At 36.5% G+C, this 22,395-nt stretch overlaps 1 protein-coding gene across 1 annotated transcript in view; it reads left to right on the top strand.

Moving 5' to 3' along the window:
- The window catches only part of LYST (lysosomal trafficking regulator), an 80,796-nt gene extending 58,401 nt beyond the window's left edge, over window positions 1-22,395 (top strand). Inside the window, exons 32-53 of the mRNA XM_005145994.3 lie at window positions 1,012-1,188; window positions 1,654-1,730; window positions 2,442-2,630; window positions 3,320-3,465; window positions 3,545-3,641; window positions 4,307-4,368; window positions 4,735-4,790; window positions 5,791-5,943; window positions 6,280-6,524; window positions 7,262-7,328; window positions 8,194-8,350; window positions 8,726-8,866; window positions 9,277-9,494; window positions 10,789-11,019; window positions 11,716-11,905; window positions 12,679-12,815; window positions 13,487-13,585; window positions 16,419-16,558; window positions 16,867-16,964; window positions 18,565-18,721; window positions 18,928-18,999; window positions 20,259-22,395. Coding sequence (XP_005146051.2) covers window positions 1,012-1,188; window positions 1,654-1,730; window positions 2,442-2,630; window positions 3,320-3,465; window positions 3,545-3,641; window positions 4,307-4,368; window positions 4,735-4,790; window positions 5,791-5,943; window positions 6,280-6,524; window positions 7,262-7,328; window positions 8,194-8,350; window positions 8,726-8,866; window positions 9,277-9,494; window positions 10,789-11,019; window positions 11,716-11,905; window positions 12,679-12,815; window positions 13,487-13,585; window positions 16,419-16,558; window positions 16,867-16,964; window positions 18,565-18,721; window positions 18,928-18,999; window positions 20,259-20,397 — 3,048 coding nt within the window. The 3' untranslated portion in view covers window positions 20,398-22,395. The remainder of the gene's footprint in view (window positions 1-1,011; window positions 1,189-1,653; window positions 1,731-2,441; window positions 2,631-3,319; window positions 3,466-3,544; window positions 3,642-4,306; window positions 4,369-4,734; window positions 4,791-5,790; window positions 5,944-6,279; window positions 6,525-7,261; window positions 7,329-8,193; window positions 8,351-8,725; window positions 8,867-9,276; window positions 9,495-10,788; window positions 11,020-11,715; window positions 11,906-12,678; window positions 12,816-13,486; window positions 13,586-16,418; window positions 16,559-16,866; window positions 16,965-18,564; window positions 18,722-18,927; window positions 19,000-20,258) is intronic.

Raw genomic sequence — 22,395 nt, 5'->3', positions numbered from 1 at the left:
GGCAGAAGCAAAAGGTTGTACTAGTTTTAACATGAAGAATCTTACTGAGGATGCTAGAACTTAAGCAGAGTAATGAAGGATTTACCCTTGCCTTGGAACTCTTGACTGCAGTTTTCCTGAAACTTGTAAGAACTGATTGCCACTAGATTTTAAGAGGCAGTCGGTCCTTGATCAAAGCAGTACCCTCTTTTCTTGTTAGCCTTTATTGATTCTTAAAGTGGTATTGTGTATTCTATGTTCTTAAATAGCCAGTTTCCCCTGCCTTTCTGGGTTTGTGAAGAAGAAGCTTTTCTTGACTATACCCTTAGTGCACATTTTAAACAAAGCATTTCTTAGAGCCATATCAGAAATGGGGTAAGAATGTTGGTGTTTGAGATCTTTGGGAACTGCAAGAATGAAAGAAATCATGTAAGATGGGCCACAGTTTGACTTACTATATACTAATGAGAGAAAGTGCTTATTGGATGAACCTATGACACTTACGTGTTTCTGATCACATATATGTTGTTCAGTTGACACTTTTACCAGTAAGAAAGCTGACATTCTAGAAGTGTCTTCTTTGGGAGAGTGTCACATAGAGTGCATTTATGCCCTGTGTCTGTTTAACTTCATTATGTCAGCTCTAATTTGGCTACTGAAAGTGTAGCATTACTGCCAGGCAAAAATAGGAGTGCCTAACACATATTTCCTGAAGTATAAGCAAGGCTATAGGAGCTGAGTACTTGGAAAAGAAACTTGGATTTCTTATAAGCCATTTAAAAGTCTCAAGATGGTGGAGGAAATTTTAGCATGTGGAAGATTAAATTCAGCATATTTTCTACTTTCATAGAAGTTGCTCTTCAAACATTAAAATGGAGATATTTCTTTTTTTTAAATCCCAGAAGAATTAGAAGAAATCTGCCCAGGCTGACTAGGAAAGGGAATAAAGCTGAAATTATAACCTGCCAGTGTTGTGGAAATGAGAATAACCATACATCTGTTTTCCTCTCTTCCCTTCTTTTCATTTTCTAGCATGGACCTAAGTTAGTGCTTTATTTGTGTGAGTTAATGCACAATCACAGTGTTGAAATGACCAAAGAAGAGCAAAGAGCAGTAGGAGACCTTGTGAATACGTTAAAATGTTGTGGCTATAAATGCATTCCCCTGAGCCCTCGACCAAAACCAGACCTAATAAAAGCTTTAAAAGAGGTTTGTGAATAGAAATTATACTTCAAAAAGTGGGTATATTTGAGACAATTCTCTGTAAGATGGGGTCAGAGTTTTACCGCAGACATCGCTTTTGTTTGTTTTGTGCATGACTTCTGCTTTTGAGGGTTCTCTTTGGGTTCTGAATGCTTCTGTCACTCATATTCAATACTTCACAGCAAGCACATGCTAAATCTTCTTGGTTTAACATATTACTTAACCCAGACAAAAGCGAGAGTTTGTAATTAGCTACTAGTGTATTTTTATGGTTCCTTTAAAAAAAGTACAGTATTTAGATATAATGTAATAAAACTGTGGTAACTGAAATGATGTCTTGATGCTTTTAAATACTGTGAAGGTATCAGTTGAACAATTTTGTTAGTCTTTCTTCTTTAAATTGGCACATCCATTAGCTTCTGCATCTTTTTGTCCATTTTAAAAAAAGTAATGTATAAAACTTCCATTCAGGATCAGAAGAAATATGAGATGGAAGAAGGTGTGAACAAAGCTGCTTGGGAGAAGACAATGGCTAACAATCGGCAAAAGTAAGTGCCGCCTTAAAGAGGCTGCATGAATCAGTTTTTGCTCATTTGGCATTTCACTGATAATTTTAAAGCTGTTGTGTCTGTCCATTCACCTCTCCTGTTATGGGCTGTGCAATAAATGCAAGGCAACTAACTGATCTTCAGTGAATAAAACAATGTATTAATTGTATTATTTCAGCACTTTTTGGAGCTTTGTAGACTGCTATTTGGCATAATGTAAATTTTGGTAGCTTGTGGTGGATCAGGAGTTTTTTCTGTTAATTTAGATTGTAAGTTTTGCCATAAAAATCAGATCTGAAATGCACACACATGTTTCAGTGTAGGCAACTAATAGCTGTAAAGGTCAGCTCAGTTAAGAGATAAGACTTTACAATGTTAAGTATCTTAAGAGATTTGAACAGTGGTAAATTACTGTTCTTAAGATATTTATTATGACTATACATTAAGTAGTAAGCCAGACTAATATATATCTGTTGATCTTCTGATGACAGCCTGGCTTTTGCCACAAGTAATAGCTTTTTTGAAAGGGTAAGAAGCAGAAGTTATTCTTGAGTATTGTGAAAATCATGTAGGCTAAGCTGCTTTGCATCTGCTGTAACGAACTATGGGTATCTGTTGCCAAGTTGACTTTATCTTATAAGGCATTTTGATGTCTTGCTTTCCCTTTTCAGTGTGTTTATTTGACATTTTAAAACAACTCTCTTTCCTTAGTCTCTTTCAACGTCTGGATACAAAATCTAAAGACATTTCTAAAATAGCCGGAGACATCACACAAGCTGTGTCTCTGTCACAAGGAATGGAAAGGAAGAAAGTAATCCAGCACATCAGGGGAATGTATAAGGCAGAGCTAAGTGCCAGCAGACACTGGGAGGAACTTGTTCAGCAGCTTACCCATGATCGGTAAGTTGTTCTCTCATCCAAGTGAAAAAATGAGAGGAGACAGACTATATGCCTGATACATGCTTCTCATTCTACTTAGAGACAAATGAAATGTAGATGATTAGCAAAAGTAATTATCATTTTAACATCATGTGTTTGAAGACTTGATTTATTCTTCAATTTTTTAGAGTTAGTAGCCAAGTCCTATTTCTATGCCATTTAGACAGCTTTTTTGGCAGATGTATTTTGCTCTACTAGAATGAAGAATGTCATAAAAATTCCGTATCTGACATTACACTGATGGAATAACAACATTTTGGGGGTCATGTTATTCACATTAGCATCCAGGTATTGTGCTCACTAATCTGTGTAGAGCAAAAGATGTCTTGACAAAAAACAAGACAATGATATTTTTACCACTGCAGAACTAGTATTATGCCATGCTTGCAGCAGCCGAGTTTTCAAAATAAAGTATTGTATGCATTGTATTGCTGTTCTGAACAGAATTTGCCACTTCAAGAGCAGTCTTGCAGTAGTAGCTCATGAGTAGTCCGTCAGTGGGGTAGCTTATGAGAATAAATTACAGATTCAGTCTTTTGATACTTTTTCAGAAAAAAATGCCCAGTGTATTGCTCTAAAACTTTTGCCTTTGTACTATTTAAAGAAAACCAGAATACATAAACATGTATACTCTTACCTTTTTTCTTTAGAGCACTCTGGTATGACCCAGTCTATTACCCAACTTCTTGGCAACTGGATCCAACAGAGGGCCCAAACAGAGAGAGGCGTCGCTTGCAGAGGTGCTACCTGACTATTCCAAACAAGTACCTTCTCCCAGACAGGCAGAAACAGGAAGGTAATTACAACAAGTTCTAGGAGCATACCTCAATTGTAATGACTGATAGTGCCTTATCATTTGTGGGGTTTTTTTATAGGCATGATAAAAACTCCATTATCTTATCTATTTGAAGACAAAACACATTCTTCTCACTCTTCTACTGTAAAGGACAAAGCTGCAAGTGAACATATAAGGTAGGGTTTAAGTAATGCTTACCTCTCTTTCCTGCCTTCTACTGTTCCAATGAAACAGTTCCCCTTTTTGTCTAAATAAAAACTGAACAATAATCAAGTGAGATAAGAGACTTTTCTGCTGTACTCATGAACAAAAGATCAGAGTTTCCACCATGTGTATTTTCTGAGTCTTTAAACAGTCTATTTCCACGAATTCAGAAATCATTAAAAGCAAACACCACTTGGTGTGATGAGACTTCTGTGGGATAACCTGATGGGTTTTCTTTACTTATTTATCACTTAGATATCTAAGACAGGCAGTGCTACTGGATCTGGTAGGTCTTTTCATCAGTGTTCAAAAGCAAATTGTATTTTCATCCTCTCTGCTTTAACCATTGTGCTATTCAAGTCTGCAGTTGTGTCGATTTACTGTCTATTACAGGCCTAAAATAATATATCCATACTGCCTAAAATAATAGCCAAGAGCACACAAAGAAATAAATACAAATACAGTAATGTGCATATCTAGAGAGTTGAGGTTCTATTTTCTTACCTTCCTTGGGATTTGAACCATTAGAATCATGATGTTGAAACGTCTGAAATGGTAGCCTTCAGGCTGTTAGTCGTAGGTACATGCTGAAAAGTACATAAATCCACGGGCAATAATACACTTTGAAATATTTCAGAGTTAATCGAAGATGTGTAAGTGTAGCACCTTCTAGAGAGACTGCTGGTGAACTGTTGCTAGGTAAGTAGATTTTGCAGTCCTTGTAAATATTTCTGTGTAAGATTCTTCTGTATATATAAACTCAGCTGACTCTTTTTAAAGTAATTGAGCTGTTGCCTGTATTACATCTACTTTATAGATAAGTTTTGCCTTTCTTCCCTGTTACTTGCATGAGTGCTATTTGGACTGTAGTTAAGTTTTAAAGTTGCAGACTTAACTTAAACTTGCTAAAAGATGTGGAATGATAAATTCTATTTCTGTCAAATACTGTCTTGCCCAGGTACTATTCTTAGTATTCCTAACCCTTGGACACTGATTACATAACACTAAGATGGATTATACAAGAAGTAATATCATGTGCCTTTTTACAACTGTTTTTTCCTGCAGGAAAATGTGGGATGTATTTTGTTGAAGACAATGCTTCAGACACAATTGAAAACTTGGTAAGTATTAGAGTATGTTGGCTAGTTTTTAATACTTCCAAACTATGAACATGAGTAGCTTTTGTGTACTGCCACTGAGATTGCCAGAGTATTGGAGTCAGAGATCTCTGGAAAGGCCAGCCAGACTGACCAGTACTACAGTTAGAAGTCTCTGGACAAAGCTTCTGTTGCCTCTGGTTGTGGAATCAGTGATGATAGAAAAAGCAAAGATCTGGGGCTGGGAGGGGATGAGAAGGGATGCGGGGAGGCTTCTGTACAACATTGGTGGTTGTTCTGAGTTCAACAGTGTAAGTCCTTGAGCTTACTTTGATCTGCACCCAAGAACTTTTCTTACTTGGAAGCTTGGAGCACTAGGAAGTACAGAAACTCAGAAGTGTATGAGCTGTGCTGTACTCTATAGCATAGGATGTTCTCACTTCCGCCTTATCCTGTACAAGAGAAGACTATCTCATGGAGGAAACTGGACCTCACCTAATCCTTTCGATAATATGTCAGAGCCTTTGTATAAGCTTATACATCCAAGAAACATGTCAAAAAAAAAGATGTGGGTTATACTGCTGAAAGCATAGAACTATTTACAGGGAGCTCTTCCATGTATCCATTAAGCACACAGCTGCTGTGATTTAAGATGTTGCTAGCTGTTTTGCTGCTTTGTCTTTCATAGAACTGCAAGAATTGGGATTTGTGGCAAAGCTTTACTTGCTGTGGTTGCTGTCCAATGTTTTAGCTTAAGAGACAGTGAAAATATGGCATTATGTGTTAGTGTTAGGGAACTGGAGCAGCTGAGGAGTATGCATGTCCACTCGAGAGTGGAGAGTGGGAAACATGTATGAAGAAAATCACAGCAATGTTCTAAAGAATCACAGCAAAATTAAAGTTTGCCTTACAAATGGCTACATGCTGGCTGCATTTAAGGGTAGGTTGCAACCCCTAAAGAAGAAAGATTTCTTCTTTAAAAACCTACTGTTCAAAACAACTTTTTCAATTGCAAATTCTGCAGAGTTTTCATGGAGAAACTGAACCAGCATCATTTTCTTGGACCTATGAGGAAATTAAGGAAGTTCATAAGCGCTGGTGGCAGTTAAGAGACAATGCTGTGGAAATATTTCTAACAAATGGCAGGACTTTACTCTTGGCTTTTGATAACACAAAGGTAATGTGGCACTGATGGGTAAGATATCAAAGCATTTTGCTTTGTTGCCTTAACATGTATGTTCATGCATTGGTTTTTAAGGAGACCTGTTGCATGGATTAATTAATTTCTGTCTAATAACTTTGAGCAAACTTTGCTCAGCTATACTGCTAGAGAAACACAGTCATGTTGTAAAACACATCTCTGATGTACTAAGACAGAAGAATCTTAGTAATGCTAAACAGTAGTGCATTACGGCGTGTATCTGGAAATTTGTAAAATGAGAGAAACTTAGTAAGTCTTGATAGTTTGAAGCTTTTTAAATTATGTTAATAAAGCTGTGGTGTTTTCTTCTAGGTCCGTGATGATGTGTACCACAACATCTTAACTAACAATTTGCCTAACCTTTTGGAATATGGAAATATTACTGCTTTGACCCACCTGTGGTGCACAGGACAGATTACTAACTTTGAATATCTGACTCATTTAAACAAACATGCAGGCCGTTCCTTCAATGATCTCATGCAGTATCCAGTATTTCCTTTTATACTTTCTGACTACATCAATGAAACGCTGGACCTAAATGATCCATCAGTATATAGGTAATATGAAATATTTGGAACTGGTTATTTCCAGAGAGTTGAACTGATCATCCAGTATTGCTTTTTAACTTCATTGTACTAAACTGCACACATATACAAATGAAATTGTTCAGGGGCAAGCCTGATCTGTAGTAACTCTAGGCTTATTACAATAAGTGAGTGCTTCACCTCAAACATTTAAATAAAATGCCTAGTATTATGAGTGTGTATAATCAAATGATGCTGTGATTTGGACTTACTTACTATCTTAATGGGATATGGATAGTCCACAGATTTAACTAAAAGCTGGATGTTTAAATTGATGCGAATGAAGACTTGCAGGCCAATTAATGAAAGTTGAATAGAAAAGGAAATAATATTGTACATTACTTGGCCAGTTACAAAATCATATTGTCTACACTGTGAATTGTCCCACCCTGATGGATTTCTGTTAAGCCAATTTAACGTGTGTGCACAAAGTCTTTGCCTTTATGTGATGCCTCTGATTTGACAGAGGCACTTTGCATTTGCTTGCCTGTTTCTGTGCTATGGTGGGTAGCCTGTGAGTCTGAGTTTGCCTTCAGCACTAACTGAAAGTGGCCTTTTTGTTTTATGAACTCTTGTAAAGTGCTATTAAATTTTGCTTGTCACTTTCATTACATTAAATTAAAGGCGCTATTAAAAACAATGCAGTATTAAATGATGTGAATCAACATCTTTATAAAAATGAGAAGATATCAGTACTACTTCTGTTACAGGAATCTGGTTAAACCAATAGCTGTGCAGTCTAAAGAAAAAGAGGATCGTTATGTGGATACTTATAAGGTAATTTGGATAACTTATTTCTTGCCTTTTTGCTGTGTATAAATGTTATGGAGGCTTTAATTTTTCTAACATATATTGGTGGGGTGAAAAGAAACCACAAAGTATTTTATGCCTCTGATATTCTCATTTTCAGTAGGCTGTGTTGCTTGGGAGTTGTTTCATAACATGCTTGTAACCTGTGTTTGTCCCTCTGCCTGAAATCATAAATCAATTTAGTCTTTCCATGCAATACTGCTGAGGAGGTTAAATTGGTATCTTCTTACATATGACCACACATATATTTAAATATCCCTAAAAATCAGGACAATAACTTACTGCTGTTTGAAATTAGTTCAGTGGAACTTAATGTCTTTTTTTTATTTGATAAAAGAAAGTACTTGTTTTCCCTCTCTGTTATTTTAACATGCCCTAATATGATTACAATGCTCTGTGCTTTTTTTTTTCTCTTCAGAATGTTTTAAAGGCTGTAGGAAATGATAACATGCTGGGGACTAAAAGCATCTGCAGCTGAACCTTCAAATATGTCTATATCATCATGGTTTAGTGTATTATTTGCAGACATTTTTTCCATTTAGTATTGAAAAATCTTTGCAATGACTGCTGTGTTAGAAAATGAGGGGAAAAACTAAAGCAAAAGTAATAAATAACAGAAAAGATTTAAATCTGCTTAAGACTGATACTGAACTGAATTGTAAAGTGATCATGTCTTTAGATACTGAAAATTTGATTCCAAATCACTTTGAAATGTATTGTTTTTTTTTTTTGAAGTTTCATTCCTAGGTAACTTAGGCAAGCTCTTATTTCTGTTACTGGTGTGCAGTCTAAGTAGGAGGTTTATGTTTGTTTTTTTCTACTACTTTTCTAGTATTTGGAAGAAGAGTACCGTAAAGGAGCACGAGAAGATGATCCAATGCCTCCTGTACAACCATATCACTATGGATCTCATTATTCCAACAGTGGAACTGTGCTTCATTTCCTAGTTAGGCTGCCACCTTTTACTAAAATGTTTTTGGCATACCAAGGTAAAGTTACTTTTGCTTGCCTTTGCCTTTCACATCTGGGCCTTGTCCCACTGACCCAGGAATGCTATTTCTCACTCTGTTTAGCATAGTTTATCAATCCCAAATAGCTGAGTTGAATAAACCGAATCTGGTATGTTTTCACAGTAGACCCATTCTGAAATTCAGTCTAGACCATAAATCTGTACATCTTGCATTTATAACTTAATCTGGAATAAAAATATGACCTTAAGTCCATGTCTAACAACTAGTAATTAAGATAGAAGAATTCCAAGTGTTCTCAGCTAACTGGAGAGCAGTTAACTAAGAAGTTGCAGATGTACAACTGTCATGCTGTCTGCCATTGATATAACAAATTCAGTTTGGATTTCTTTACAGATCAAAGTTTTGACATCCCAGACAGAACTTTTCACTCAACCAATACAACCTGGCGACTGTCTTCATATGAATCAATGACTGACGTAAAGGAGCTTATCCCAGAATTTTTCTATCTTCCCGACTTTCTAGTTAACAGAGAAGGTATACTGAAGGATGACAAAACTGATTCCTGGAACAGCTGTACGGTTGACGCTATAGGTTGAAACTGAGAACATTTATATCCCTAGCCTGAATATGCGAAGTAGTAGATGTATGGGAGAAACTGGCACATGTTTGCAGGATATGCTAAAAAAACTGTTATGTAGGACCTGGGAGAAGTCTTTTCATAATTATGTCAGCAGTGCAAAGAAGTTTCCTGGTGTCTGATTTTTCCATCTGAAAGAGTTTGTACAGCTTGAATGTGTTTGGGGAGGTGGGGTGGCTTGTTAATGGTGCTGCTTTGCTGATCATCTATCTCTGTGCTTGATGGCTACCTTTCATAGAACCTTATAAAGACATTTTTGAAGTTACTGTCAACTAAAATGTAGGAACATTTACTCCCTTCTCTGTAGGTTTTGATTTTGGAGTACGTCAAAATGGTGACAGAGTTAACCATGTCAATCTTCCACCCTGGGCTCGTAACGATCCTCGTCTCTTCATCTTGATTCATCGTCAGGCCCTAGAGTCTGATCATGTTTCCCAGACAATCTGTCACTGGATTGACTTGGTGTTTGGTTATAAGCAAAAAGGCAAGGCCTCTGTTCAGGCTATTAATGTCTTTCATCCTGCAGTAAGTATTTGTTAAGCAGCGTGTTTGCTCATTGTACATAGTAACTTAATGGGAGAAAGTTTGGTCTGACTTGCTTGGAAAGCATCCAGCATGAAGCAAGATCCCTTGCTTGTGAAGTCTTGAATAAGAGAAGGCTTTAACCATTTCAGTGCAGAACTGATAAGATCCCAGGAACTGCTGTGAGACAGTGAATTTGTTTGCTTTTCTTGCCTTGTGATAGGTGGAGGAGTGATCAGGTATGGGATTCAGCCTTTCTGGATAGTTGCTTGCAGTGGTATGTAGGTACTGTGTTTACCTGCTTCCATGTCGTTCAGAAGAAACTTTTAATTTAGGCAGATAGTGCTGCAGCTTTTAATACAATTAATGTAGTTCAGTTTGTCCTGGGCTGATTACTTGTGTTCTTCCCTTCATATACATCTTGTGCTTTGTCCCTCTAATGAGCACTTCCTCTCCAGTAAATCTAATTTCAAATAAGTCTTCATTAAATGTAAAGAATTCCAGAATTTCACTACTTAATTATAACACAGATATCTTGGATTGAATTGTTTAGCTTCAGTCCTTACAATCACAAGGCTTGCTCAACCAGGCAGTCCTGGTTTCAAAAGCATTGAGATGTTATCCATGTATTTGTTCATTCTATAGCTGGAAGAGCTAATAAAACAGTAGTGTTTGTCAGTGGTGGCTTCTTCTTTTCAAGTAGCCATCCAGCTGCTTTCCTTCCTTATTTTGTGCTTAAGTATTGATCTAGTTACTACCTTAGGTCTCAGATATGAAGTCTGTGCGTGTTCATTTTTTTTTTTTCAAGTGAAAAGTCAAGGTCTTTGTGGTACAAAAGTGTGGTACAGAGAGGCATGAAAAAGACAAGTAGAGAGGAACTTCTACTTTCCTGAACTATGAAGGTTCTTTCTCCTTCCCCACCCCCAACCAGAGCTTTAACATGTTAATTAAAAAGATAAACAAAACAAACCTTTTCCGTTTTTTCTTTATCAGACAGCAACCTGTTTTTTACAGACTGGTAAAGGTCTACTGAGAACCTCTTTGACAGAAATTAGTCATGGAATACACATGGGAGCAGCTCCCATGGTAAATCTTCAAAGTGGTAGTTACCTCCATCAAATATGTAGTGACAAGGTTACTGTTCTCAGGGCTCTTTAGCACAGCCACTGGGGCATGGCTTCTGGTCCAAATCTTAACCAAACAGGAGTCTGCCTCTAAATTTGTATTCATGTGTTGAGAGATCTTTCTCAAAGACAAACCTTATTCTTGCCTCTCCCTTTATTTTTTCCCTCTCTAGACCTACTTTGGGATGGATGTTTCTGCTGTTGAGGATCCTGTTCAAAGAAGAGCTCTTGAAACAATGATAAAAACATATGGGCAAACACCTCGCCAGCTGTTCCATGCAGCACATGTTAGTAGACCTGGATCCAGACTTACCATGGAAGGAGAACTTCCTGCTGCCATGGGATTACTAGTACAGTTCGCTTTCAGAGAAACCAGAGAACACACTAAAGAAATAATATATCCAGTATGTAATTTTTATTTCAAGATAGCTTAATTATCGTTCATATCCTGTAATTTTTGTACCATTATATTTACAGTTTTCTCCCTAAAACCGCAACTTCCTACCCATATCATACTGTAAAGAAAATACACAAAATTAAGGTGGTAGTGAAAATTATCTTTGTTTTTGATACAATTTTGTATATATCTGTATTTTATATATAACCAAGATCTGAATTTCTTGGTTTAGCAAATAAAGCATTTCACTCGACCATTTCTATACTTTCAGTGATGAATTCTGGAATCTGTGTGGAAACCTATAGTAGATGACCACATACTGTGCTTTCTTCCATCTTTGTCCTACAGACAAAGGAACAGTTGAATGTTCTTCACTTTAAATACTTGTTTTTCCTAAAGTCCAGTGAGAAACTGAATCCTTGCACCTAAAGAAACCAGAATTTTTCACTAACTACCTGAACTACGAGCTTGCTACCTCAACCCTTAAAGAAGTGAGAGAGCTCCCTTAAAGCTGATAGTTCAACTGATGACACTAGAGTGTTTCATACTTATTTTCTAGTGTTTTTAGAATACTTGCACAGTCCTTACCATGTCATTTCTTACAGGAATATGATATGAATAATTCTCCCTCACTAACGAAATAATGTTTTTCTGAAAACGTTTAACCACCTTTTAATTTGAACTTTATCTGTGCTTGGTTTAGAGTCCATTACCATGGATAAAAGGCTTGAAGTGGGGAGAATATGTTGGTTCCCCAAGTGCTCCAGATCCTGTTGTCTGCTTTAGCCAACCACATGGAGAAAGGTTTGGCTCTCTCCAGGCTTTACCAACTAAAGCTATCTGTGGTTTGTCCCGCAAGTTTTGCCTTTTGATGATATATAGCAAGGAGCAAGGTATGAATTTGTGCTTATTCTCTACATGTACAATACATATGAAAATAAGCCATAAAAAAATTAATCTAATGCTACTGTTATTCTCCAGTTAACTTCCCAGATTAAGTTACTTTTTTCAAATACTGATTTATAGATCTAGTAACAGCTTCCTTGTGTGTGGTATCTTTCCTGGAGGGTGGATTTTACTTGTCATTTTCAAAACTGCAACAGAAGCTTCCTCCAAGTTGCTATTTTTGATAACAAAACTAAGTAACCTTCTTAAAGGAGAGGGCACTGGAAAAGGATGCCCAGAGAAGTTGCTGCTGTCCCATTGCTGGAAGTGTTCAAGGCCAGGTTGGATGGGGTGTTGATTAACCTGGTCTAGTGGAAGACGTCCCTGCCCATGGCAGTGGGGATGGAACTAGATGATCTTTGTCGTTTCCAACCCAAACCATTCTATGAAGTGATGAACAATCGATCCTCTGTCTGGGAAGTATTGTCAGCCTTTCCCCTTTTTCTCCACTTCCAGTGGAGAACATTTCTTCAAGAAAGTTTTGTTCAGGTTGCAAACTGTCTTTAGAGAGCACTCAATGTTTAAATAGTTTCTGAAAGCTGTTTATTATACACTACAGATTAAGCCACAGCTCAACAGAAAACATCTTGCTTTGTAACTTCATGGGGTTTTATATTCTAGCTTGTGGTAAAACATGGAGCTGAGATTTTTATTGTTGACTAAAAAAAATTATCAACTTCTGGGTTGCGCATGCAATGCAATACTGTGTGCCTTCCTTTAGGTGTGAGAAGCATGCACAGCACAGATATTCAGTGGTCAGCTATCCTGAGCTGGGGATATGCTGATAACATTTTAAGACTGAAAAGCAAGCAGAGTGAACCTCCAGTCAACTTTATACAGAGTTCACAGTTCCATCAGGTAAAAAAAATCAGATTTTTCTGCAATTTAATACTGGTAATTTAAGTGGTGGCCTGACCTGGCAGAAAGTATTCTTGCTTTAATTTTTCTTGGAGATGAGCATCCAAACACCACTATCTAATATCTTTCATTCTGCTTTGGAGTGTGTCTCATTGTTCTAGTGTGTATCATCCCTGAATGTACTCCTGTGTAAAGATACCTTTTGAATGCCTTTGATCTTTGTAGCTCTTACCTTCTATGGAATATTGGTATGCATTTATAAAAGCTTAAGTTCTGGGTCAAGAAAAATGAATACAGGAAAAAATTAGAGAAGCTTCACATTAGAAATAGAACTCCTCTATAGCTTAGAATTCCTCTGAAAAAGATTGTCTAAAAGACTGTTGGGGAGGACTGCATAATCTCTGTGCTCCAGTGGTTGGTGAGATTCCACAAAAAAGATTTTGGCTGATGGTATGGTTGTAGATCTGTAAGTCTGCAGTGATTCTCTGCTCTAGCTGTAAATTCTGGGCTACACAGAATTTTCCTCTTTGCTTGGTTTCCAAACTAATAATAAATATGACCTAGAGCAGGTATATTTTAACTCCTGGATTTCTTTAGCTTAGGTATTTTACATGCCTTTCCAGTCAGAATAGTTTCTGTTCTAATTTTTTCTGGCTTTTTGTTTTTCCAAGGTAACAAGCTGTGCTTGGGTGCCAGACAGTTGTCAGCTGTTCACAGGCAGTAAATCTGGTGTCATCACAGCATATATGAACAGATTTACTAGCAGTACGGTAAGTTCCATTGGATAGGATTTATATTTAAGGATTTAGCTGTATTCACTACTTCAGCTTTTCTTTAAACAGGAAAAGTGAGAAAGGGGGATTGTTATATTCAGAACAATTTCTAAAAATATTTTGATTTTTTTTAAATTCTAAATATAATTTCTGAAAAGATTTAATGTTTTTGTTTAGTGTTCGTTGACATTGGTAAATAGATTTATTTCAGCATGTTTAATTGTGTATGGTTTTGTTTTTTTTTTTTAAGATGATGTTCTCATACTGCTAGCCTCTAGCCAGCCCTCAGCATCTGAATACACATACAGCTCCAATTATATTCAGGATAGGGCTTGGAATTGAAGCACTCTGGCACAATGAAGTCCCCTACATTAGGGAGTAGCTCCTGTGAAGGACAGAGAGCTTTTCAAAGCCTTAATTGAAACTGTGGAATGCATTTTCCCAAAGTAAACATTTCAAATGCAGAAGACACTTAGACAATGAAAAACCAGGATGAAATCTCGGACAATATATATATTAACCACAAAGCCTTTTTCTTCACTTTGTCCTATTCCCCAAGGGGAAAAGCTGTGAGGCGGGAAGGAAGAAGAGTAACTTGCATTACTTAATGCATTAGTGGAAGATACTGAGATACTAGTAGAGATCACCCTAAAGCTATGTGGTAACAACCATGGTATAAAAACATAAATAGAAATTGAAATTCATCTTCTGGTTCAGACTGAATTTGAGTTCTGTCTGACTTTGCCAGCAGTAACTTCTACTCTTTATGGTATTAACAAAGATTTTGCAGCTTTCTTGACAGGTAATTTTTTGGTATCTGTAGGGTTACCTGTAATAACTAAACTGTATTCTCAAATTTAGTTTAATGCAAATAGATACAGGTATTGGCAAACACATTTATAGTGTTGTGCTTCTTGATGCTCTTGAATCACTACATTAGCATGGGATAGAAGGAACCTTGGTATGATCTGCTATGCCTATCCAGTTTCCTGTTTTAAATTATGGCAACAGCAGATGCTTAGACTGGGAAAAGCACAAACAGTTCAAGCAAGTCAAGCTTCAGTGAGTTGGATCTGAAGTCAGGCACCTTAGCTGCTCACCAGAATAGTGAACTTGTAAATAACCTGTACCAAGACTTAGATGCCAGTTAAATGGTTTTTGGGATCCTAAAATAGAAATATATTTGCTTCTGCAATGCTAAAAAGAAACTCTAGTAGTGGGATTTCCCTGCATTTACTACAAACAAGTGATTTTTGTTTGGCTGTGCAGATGTTCGCTTTGAGACTCTCTTTGCTGAATTTCTCAATGCTGACAGTTTTACATGCCCCAGGCAGACTGACCTTATGCCAATTTTGTAGCTCCTGTTGTTGAGTTCAGTTACCCAAGTCAGGGCTGCAGGGAATGCAAATGCGCTTCCTAGCATCTGTTCTGTATGCATCTTGTCAGCTGTTCAGTGATAGAGTGAACAGTGTGTTATAATGCAGTACTTGAAACATGAATATTTCTCCCTGCTTCACATTTAAAATTTCAATGCATAGACATAAAACAAATCATGTTGTTAATTGAATATGGGAATTTAAAAGCATACTGCCAGAATTCAAAAAATACCTCTTCTGTATCTCAGTTGCTCTGTTTCTTCCTAGCCTTTAAGATGGTCAAAAAACAATGAAGTACTGCTTTGAAACTGATCTATCTTGACAATAAGTCATACCTTCAAGAAAACCTCAGCTAAGGGTTTCTGGTTGTACAAACTACTCTAGCCTCCATTTGCTGACTGTTGGGGTTATCTTGCAAACAAAGAGAAGTGTGCTTTAATGATCTGTTTGAGTGAAACTGGTGGTGATTGTTTAAATGCTCCACACAAATGCTGCAGGCAATCATTTTGGGTAGCCAGCAGAAAGAACTGCTTTTTCAAAGTAGACGCATACCTGCATGTTTTACCACATCTGAATACTGTTTTAGTGGTTGTTATCAAAAAGCAAGTGGGAAGTAAAAAGGGGATATTATTTTAGCCATTAGGTAGCTATTTCATAACTTATTATGCCTTAATACAGTTGCTGCTAAAATTCTAAAAATGTGAGGAAACAAGCAGAAAAAGGCTCTGTTCTTTTACAAAGATTATTCTAACTTCTGTAGTTGTCCTAAAGCATTAGTATTCTGATTAAGCTGCTACTTCAATTTACCCAATTTTCAGGAAGTCTGAATCATTTGAAATTATATAACTTGAGTAAGAATTATTATTTAGTGTTAAATTTGCTGCTTAGTTTTTATCTGGACATTTCTATATTTAAATTGACTTCCTGCATATTTTTCCATCTTGGTACCACTGAAGGACTTGGCACCAATTTGAGGAATTCCCAATAATTCCCTGTACACAAAGCAGTAAGTGCTGAGCTGGGTTTTCTCTCAATTTCCAAGTGCTTCCTCTGGATGCTAAAATATTGAGACTGTCATTTTGCTGTCATGAAGAAATGGCAGTCTTGTAGAAAACATCCTATTTCGAGGTGTGTAATTGAGACAGAAGTACAATAGTTCATTTTGATTCATTAGACCCCATCAAAATGTTTGTTTAGACTAATGCACTAGAAGCAAAATGTTGAACATTAATGATCACATTATAAAGCATTAAACAATACTAAAGCATCAACAACATCATTAAAAGCAATAGGAACCAATTTTTGAAATCTAAGAATGAAACTTGTCCCTAGGCTTATCCTTTTTGAGGAGGAAGGGGGGAACCATCCAAAACCAGCAACCCACCACAACAAAAAAAAACAACCAAAACCTTTTTTTTTTAAATGAGTTCATGTTTTGCCTTGCTCTTTTCCAGCCTTCAGAGATAGAAATGGAGTCTCAAGTCCATCTGTATGGTCACACAGCAGAAATAACAAGCTTGTTTGTGTGCAAACCATACAGTATAATGATAAGTGTCAGCAAAGATGGAACCTGCATCATATGGGATTTGAACAGGTACAAGTACATATGTAACTTTTTCCAATGGCTTTAGTTTAAATGCCTGTTCTCTAGCTTCAGGGTATCTTTAGCCTTTTAAAGTTAACTCAGTTTGTTCTGTGTATATTTTAATGTGAAGTCAAACACTTACTGGTTTGTTGGTTTTTTTTCCCATGGACAGTGCTGGAATTCTATAATGAATATGAAAACTACCATCATCATGCAAAATACTGATTGAAGTTAATACAACTCTTAAATACTTTCCTCAAAGAAAATTTTCTGTGTTTGAGTCTGAATTTCAGGCTTGTTTTCTTTATTTTCTTCAGGCTGTGCTATGTCCAGAGTCTGGCTGGACACAAGAGTCCTGTGACTGCAGTTTCAGCTAGTGAAACAACTGGTGATATTGCAACAGTTTGTGATTCAGGTACGTTTTTCAGTGGAGAAAACTTTTTTCTTGCAGACCAAATATATCATGAGTCTTGCTATTAAATTAGTTACTGAGTGTGTATTAATCATCTGAGGATGCATTTGGTCAAATAGGAGCACTCTTTTTTTTACACAGTAACATAATAAATTTATCCAGAAATTATTAGGTAGGTGTTGGAGAAAATACAGAGATATAAAAGCTAACAGCTTGATCTCTTTATAAAAGACTTTACATTTCAGTGGATTCCTGGGAGACCTAAATTCTGCGAAGTTGCCTGAAATGTTGTTATTCACTCTAATAATTATTTTTATATCACTTTAAATGCTTCCCTATCCCTAGAAGCAAGCATAGATCCTTCCCCATCTTATTTTAAACCAGGTTTTTGTACTGTCTTGTGTTCCACAGGGTACTGTATCTCAATGAGGTCATTATGACCTGTTTGAGCAGTGGGGTTTTGAGTATCTTGTGAATTGTGTGCTCATTGACTTGAAGATTGACTGTGTGCTACAAGACTATCTGTAAAGCAGGTCCAAGTCCTCAGACCGTTTTACTGTCTATAAGGATACCAGTGTGCATTGTGTTTGAGAGTGGGTGGGAAATAGGCTCCATCTAAATGCCAGAATATTGTTCCATTGATCCAAGGAGGTACAGAATAAGAAGGAAGAGAGCTTAATTTTGTTCATCCACATTGTTAGAAGGTGGTTATTAACCAAATTCTCATTTCATTTGGGGCAATCTTCTTTCTCTTTTGCTTTGAGTAAGAAGGGCCTTGCATTGTGCAATATCTTTTAGCCAGCTTTTCCTACTGTAGTATTCCATAGGCTGAACTGAAACTAAAACTGTTCCAAATCAGGGGAAGAAGCAAAGTAGTACAATCTGTGGTATTAAAAGACAAGGGGAAATTATTTGGTAGCTTCAGAAACCTAGTATTTATTTAAGCTTTAAACTGACATGGAGACTTTCAACTCCATTTCTATAGCTCACAAATCAGGTTGGATTTGGATCTGCATCGTGGCTTTTTTTTTTTTTTCCTGGTTGGATTTGTTTTTTGGTTTGTGGGTTTTTGTTTTTTTTTCTGGAAAAGATTGTTATCTTTAATTGGTGAGGGATATCAGTTTCAATCCTTTTTAAGACAGCAGTAGCTGGGCTGTTAGTTCTTTAACAGAATCAAATAATCCCAGATAACCAGGTAAAATAACTGTGCTTGCTACTTCTGAGCATTTTAGTTAAAATGAAAGCCAGGGTACAAGAACTAGCTGTTTAGAGTAGATAGTATGAATTCCAGGGAAGCTCTTAGTGCTTTTCTGTTAATACATGAAAATTAGTCATTAAATTCATATAGCATTTTGTAAGTACAATGTTCCATAAACATGAAGTGATATCTTCTAAATCACTGCAATGGATTGGTGGTTTGCATGCTCCCTGTCACAAAAGGAAAGAGGAGGTAATTGTTCACTGCATAACACATCACTCCAAGTCGTTTAAACCTTGTGATATTTCAAAAAGTTTAATTCTTTAACACTTAAAGATTCTGTTGCATAGACCTAGCTGTGGTCTAGATTTATTTTTAATGCTTCTATGCTATGTTCTGTTGCAGTTGGAGGGGGTAGTGATTTGAGACTTTGGACTGTTAATGGTGATCTCGTGGGACATGTACACTGCAGGGAAAGTATTTGCTCTGTTGCTTTCTCTAACCAGCCTGAAGGAGTGTCTGTCAACGTGATTGCAGGGGGGCTTGAAAATGGAGTTGTAAGGTAAGCATTTAAAACATTTTTGTTAAAATGCCTTGTAACTGAGGCTCACAGTTTGAGAGCATGTAGCCAAAGATCATGCTGATATTTGACTTTAAAGAAGGTGGATGAACTATTGTTCAGCTTCCAAACTTAGTAGTTGCTAAATAGACTGTTTATCACCAAAATGTTTGTAAAATTAAATGTGGAGAAAAATTACTGTCTTTCAGACTGTGGAGTACATGGGACTTGAAGCCAGTACGAGAAATAACATTTTCGAAGTCAGCCAAACCTATTGTAAGGTAAAAAGATCTTAAGTATACAATAAATGGATTTTTCTCTTTAGAAAAAAACAGCAAACAGAACCACAGCAAAATATCCTTGAGTGATGAACATGGATTTGATATGAGAACAGAAGGTAAACACCCATTTCTAAAAAGAGCAATGCACTCCTGCTAATTATCCATGAAAGCAAAATAAACACAAGCGTATTTGTAATGGCAGTAATCACTAGGTTCTGCTACTGACAGATAGAAATAAGCAGGATTCCCCTGAGAACTGAACAATAGCTACTCTTCTTAAGGTTAATATTTTTTCCCCAGAATCTGTAAAAATCATGAGATAACTGTCGGACTCCAATAGATGAGAGTTTTTGTCTTCCCCAGAAATAAGGTAAAACACCACAACTGCAATTTTTTTCCAAGTCTCCTTGATGATTCGTGTAAGCAGAATTATTCTCATGCCAAAGAGTTTTCTGAGCACAGAAGACTGAGTCTTTGTCCCCATTGGTAAAGGAGTCTGCACAGAGGTCTTACAGTTATGCCAAAATTTTATCATCTTAATGTTAGCATAGCAACAAATCACTGAAAAAATGTTTTGACCATTGCTGAAGTATCATTTAAAACCCAAACCACTAATCAATGGTTTTTAGAAATTAAAAACATTGACTGATAGCAGTTACTGTCTTGCTTACCCCCTTTAAAGAAGCATATTTCACAAAGCTTGTTGATAAGGACTTAGTGGCTATTTAATAATTTAAAGTTTCCTGTTTAAGTGAGACAGAAAATGGATGCTGACCTTCATACTCTCCAACCCTACCTATAGCATGACTGAAGGGCTTTACTACTGCTATAGCTCAAGAAATGCCTGGCTGAACAAAAGTCCTGTGCTGTACCATGATATACAATGGATTTAGTTTCTGCCTTTGTCTGCAAGCAGGTTCAGAGGGCACAGAATTCTATTGCTGAAAAGCCTTCCTTACAGAAGTAGAAGGGGCAGCCCAGGCAAAGAGTAGGATTCTGCTGCTGATCCTACCCTTTTCTGTGACAGTGCAATGAAATAAGTACTAAACTGCACATTGAACTGTTGGACAAAGCTGTAGTTCAGCCATTGGTTATAAAAATAAGTGGGTATAAACAAATGTATTACTATGTAAATGTACTCACTAGGTCTCCCCTGAGAGCTAATCTTTGTTGGCTGTACTCTTATGGGCTTTTTATGTCTTCCAGCATTTTAAATAGCCAAATCTGATATAAAAATAGATTGTCTTCTTGTTTTACAGCCTGACATTTTCCTGTGATGGTCATCACTTGTTCACAGCTAATAGTGATGGAAATGTTATAGCTTGGTGTCGCAAGGACCAGCAGCGTTTGAAGCTACCTATGTTCTATTCATTCCTTAGCAGCTATGCGGCTGGATGATGACAATTTTGCTGCTAACTTGTCTCTGATGCACTTTAAATCCAAAATAAATTATAGAAATACTTATTTAACTGGATTTTGAAGTAGTTTGTCTCTAGAATGACTGAAGACATCTTTTGAGAAAGAGCAGTCTAAGGTGGTTGTATAATTATGTATGTGCATGCACAAACTAAAGTATATCCAGGTCACCAGGAAGCTCTGGTCATATACTGCAATACCAGCAAAGTGACTCTTAAATGCTCTAACATACAAGTCAAATGCTGCAATATAAAACATAATAGTATTTTTTAAATCACTTCTGGGACAGAAGTATTTAAAAAAAATAATTGATAATGCTTGTTCCCTCTTTTCTGTTGTAAAATATCGGCAGCATTAAGTTCTGTAAATATCTATTAAAGTGTCAGCATATGTATATCTGGTTTGTTGAGTGTGGTATACTTAGCTCTGGGATAAGCAACCCAAAACTTAAAAAATCCAAGGCCACTTAAAATTGCTTTTTTGAGAAGCAAAGAACTCAGTAGGTGCTTTTTGCACCATCTTATGGTATAGTAATGCTAAAAGTTAAATTTCTGTTATCTTTATATTTGTAATTTTTGTCATTTCTCTGTTAGCATAATAGTCTGCAACAGGCAAAATTCAAATTTGTCTTCAGTGATGGGTAGACACCTCATGGCATCACAAAGTAATGAGATCATGTCTTGGTTTTGTTTTTTTTTTTTTTTTTTAATGTGGTGTTAACTCCCAAACTTTGCAACACAGCTTTTGCAATTCTGTGGCAGAATATATGTTATATACACCCACAGCTTATCTTGCAGAGCTCTAAAAAAGGTGTTAAGGCACAGATGTGCTCCTGTTCTAGTGTCATTGAAGTTCAATACACTGTCAAATGTTTGAATCTAACTGCTTGAATAATCAATGTTCATAGGCATCAGATGATTTGGAAGAGTTTACACAGATACACTGTGCAAATATGTTAGTTATTCCTAGGTGCTATTTTTTTGAGGAGGAGAAAAATAAGCCTCCATAAAGGCTTAACATTTGAGCTCTTAGGTCAGATCAAAAATTAGCATTTCACTTGCTTGATTTGAAGACCTCTAAGCCTGACACCATGAATGGGTGCCTACTGGTTATGTGAATGGCAAAACAAGAATGCTCTGCAAGTCTGATGTAATTTTTCTTTTAAATTGCTTTACATTTTAATCATTGGCATGTTCTACGCTTGCCATACAGATGAACTGCTGTTTTCTTATGTGAGGATTTATCTGCCTTCACAATATTGTATAAGAAATTGTCAAATTGTGAAGAAGACATCATAGAGGGAATCTTTCCACTTTTGAAAGTTCCAAACAGTCTTCAGAAATTCTTGTAACTTCCTGATTGAGGAACTTCTCAAACTAGAAAAATTTAAGAAATATTCTCATGGGCCATGGCACATTAGCTTGTTTTTTGTTCAATTAAGCAAGTGGCTACATACTGTATGAATTGAATTTTAAACTGTGTATATTGTAGCACCATTGTATGGGTTGGATTTAGTCATGTTTTTCACTGTCTGAATGTTAATGTAAGGTCCAAATACAGACTGAGAAGCTTCCTAGCTCATGTTGAAGTGATGTGCTTTATCTAAGAGAAAAAAATATCCACACAAATATTGTGGTTTGGGGGTCTTTTTGTGCTCCCTGATTTGGTGTGTTGCTCACAAAGGCTTATTTTTATAAAGTAGACTTCCACTTGTTACAAATCAATATGCAAAATTGTTGGCCTTGTAAAGAGTGCAATAGTATATATTTTTATGTAAAAGTAAAAATGTTTTTTTTGAAGCAAGGAATATTTATTCAGCTCAACATTCTGGAACTATTCAAATAACATTGCAATAGTATCTGTGCATGATGTGTACTTAAATTTCCTGTAAATGTCACATTCCACACTGTCTTTGTATATATGCTGTCTTTGTATATATACTGTCACATTGTTGGCTAATAAACAGATCTTTGTACCAAA

This window comes from Melopsittacus undulatus, chromosome 3 (genome assembly GCF_012275295.1).
Source record: "Melopsittacus undulatus isolate bMelUnd1 chromosome 3, bMelUnd1.mat.Z, whole genome shotgun sequence".
Taxonomy (NCBI): domain Eukaryota; kingdom Metazoa; phylum Chordata; class Aves; order Psittaciformes; family Psittaculidae; genus Melopsittacus; species Melopsittacus undulatus.
The sequence above is the reverse complement of the archived record's forward strand: the minus strand, read 5'-3'. Positions and strand labels throughout refer to the sequence as shown.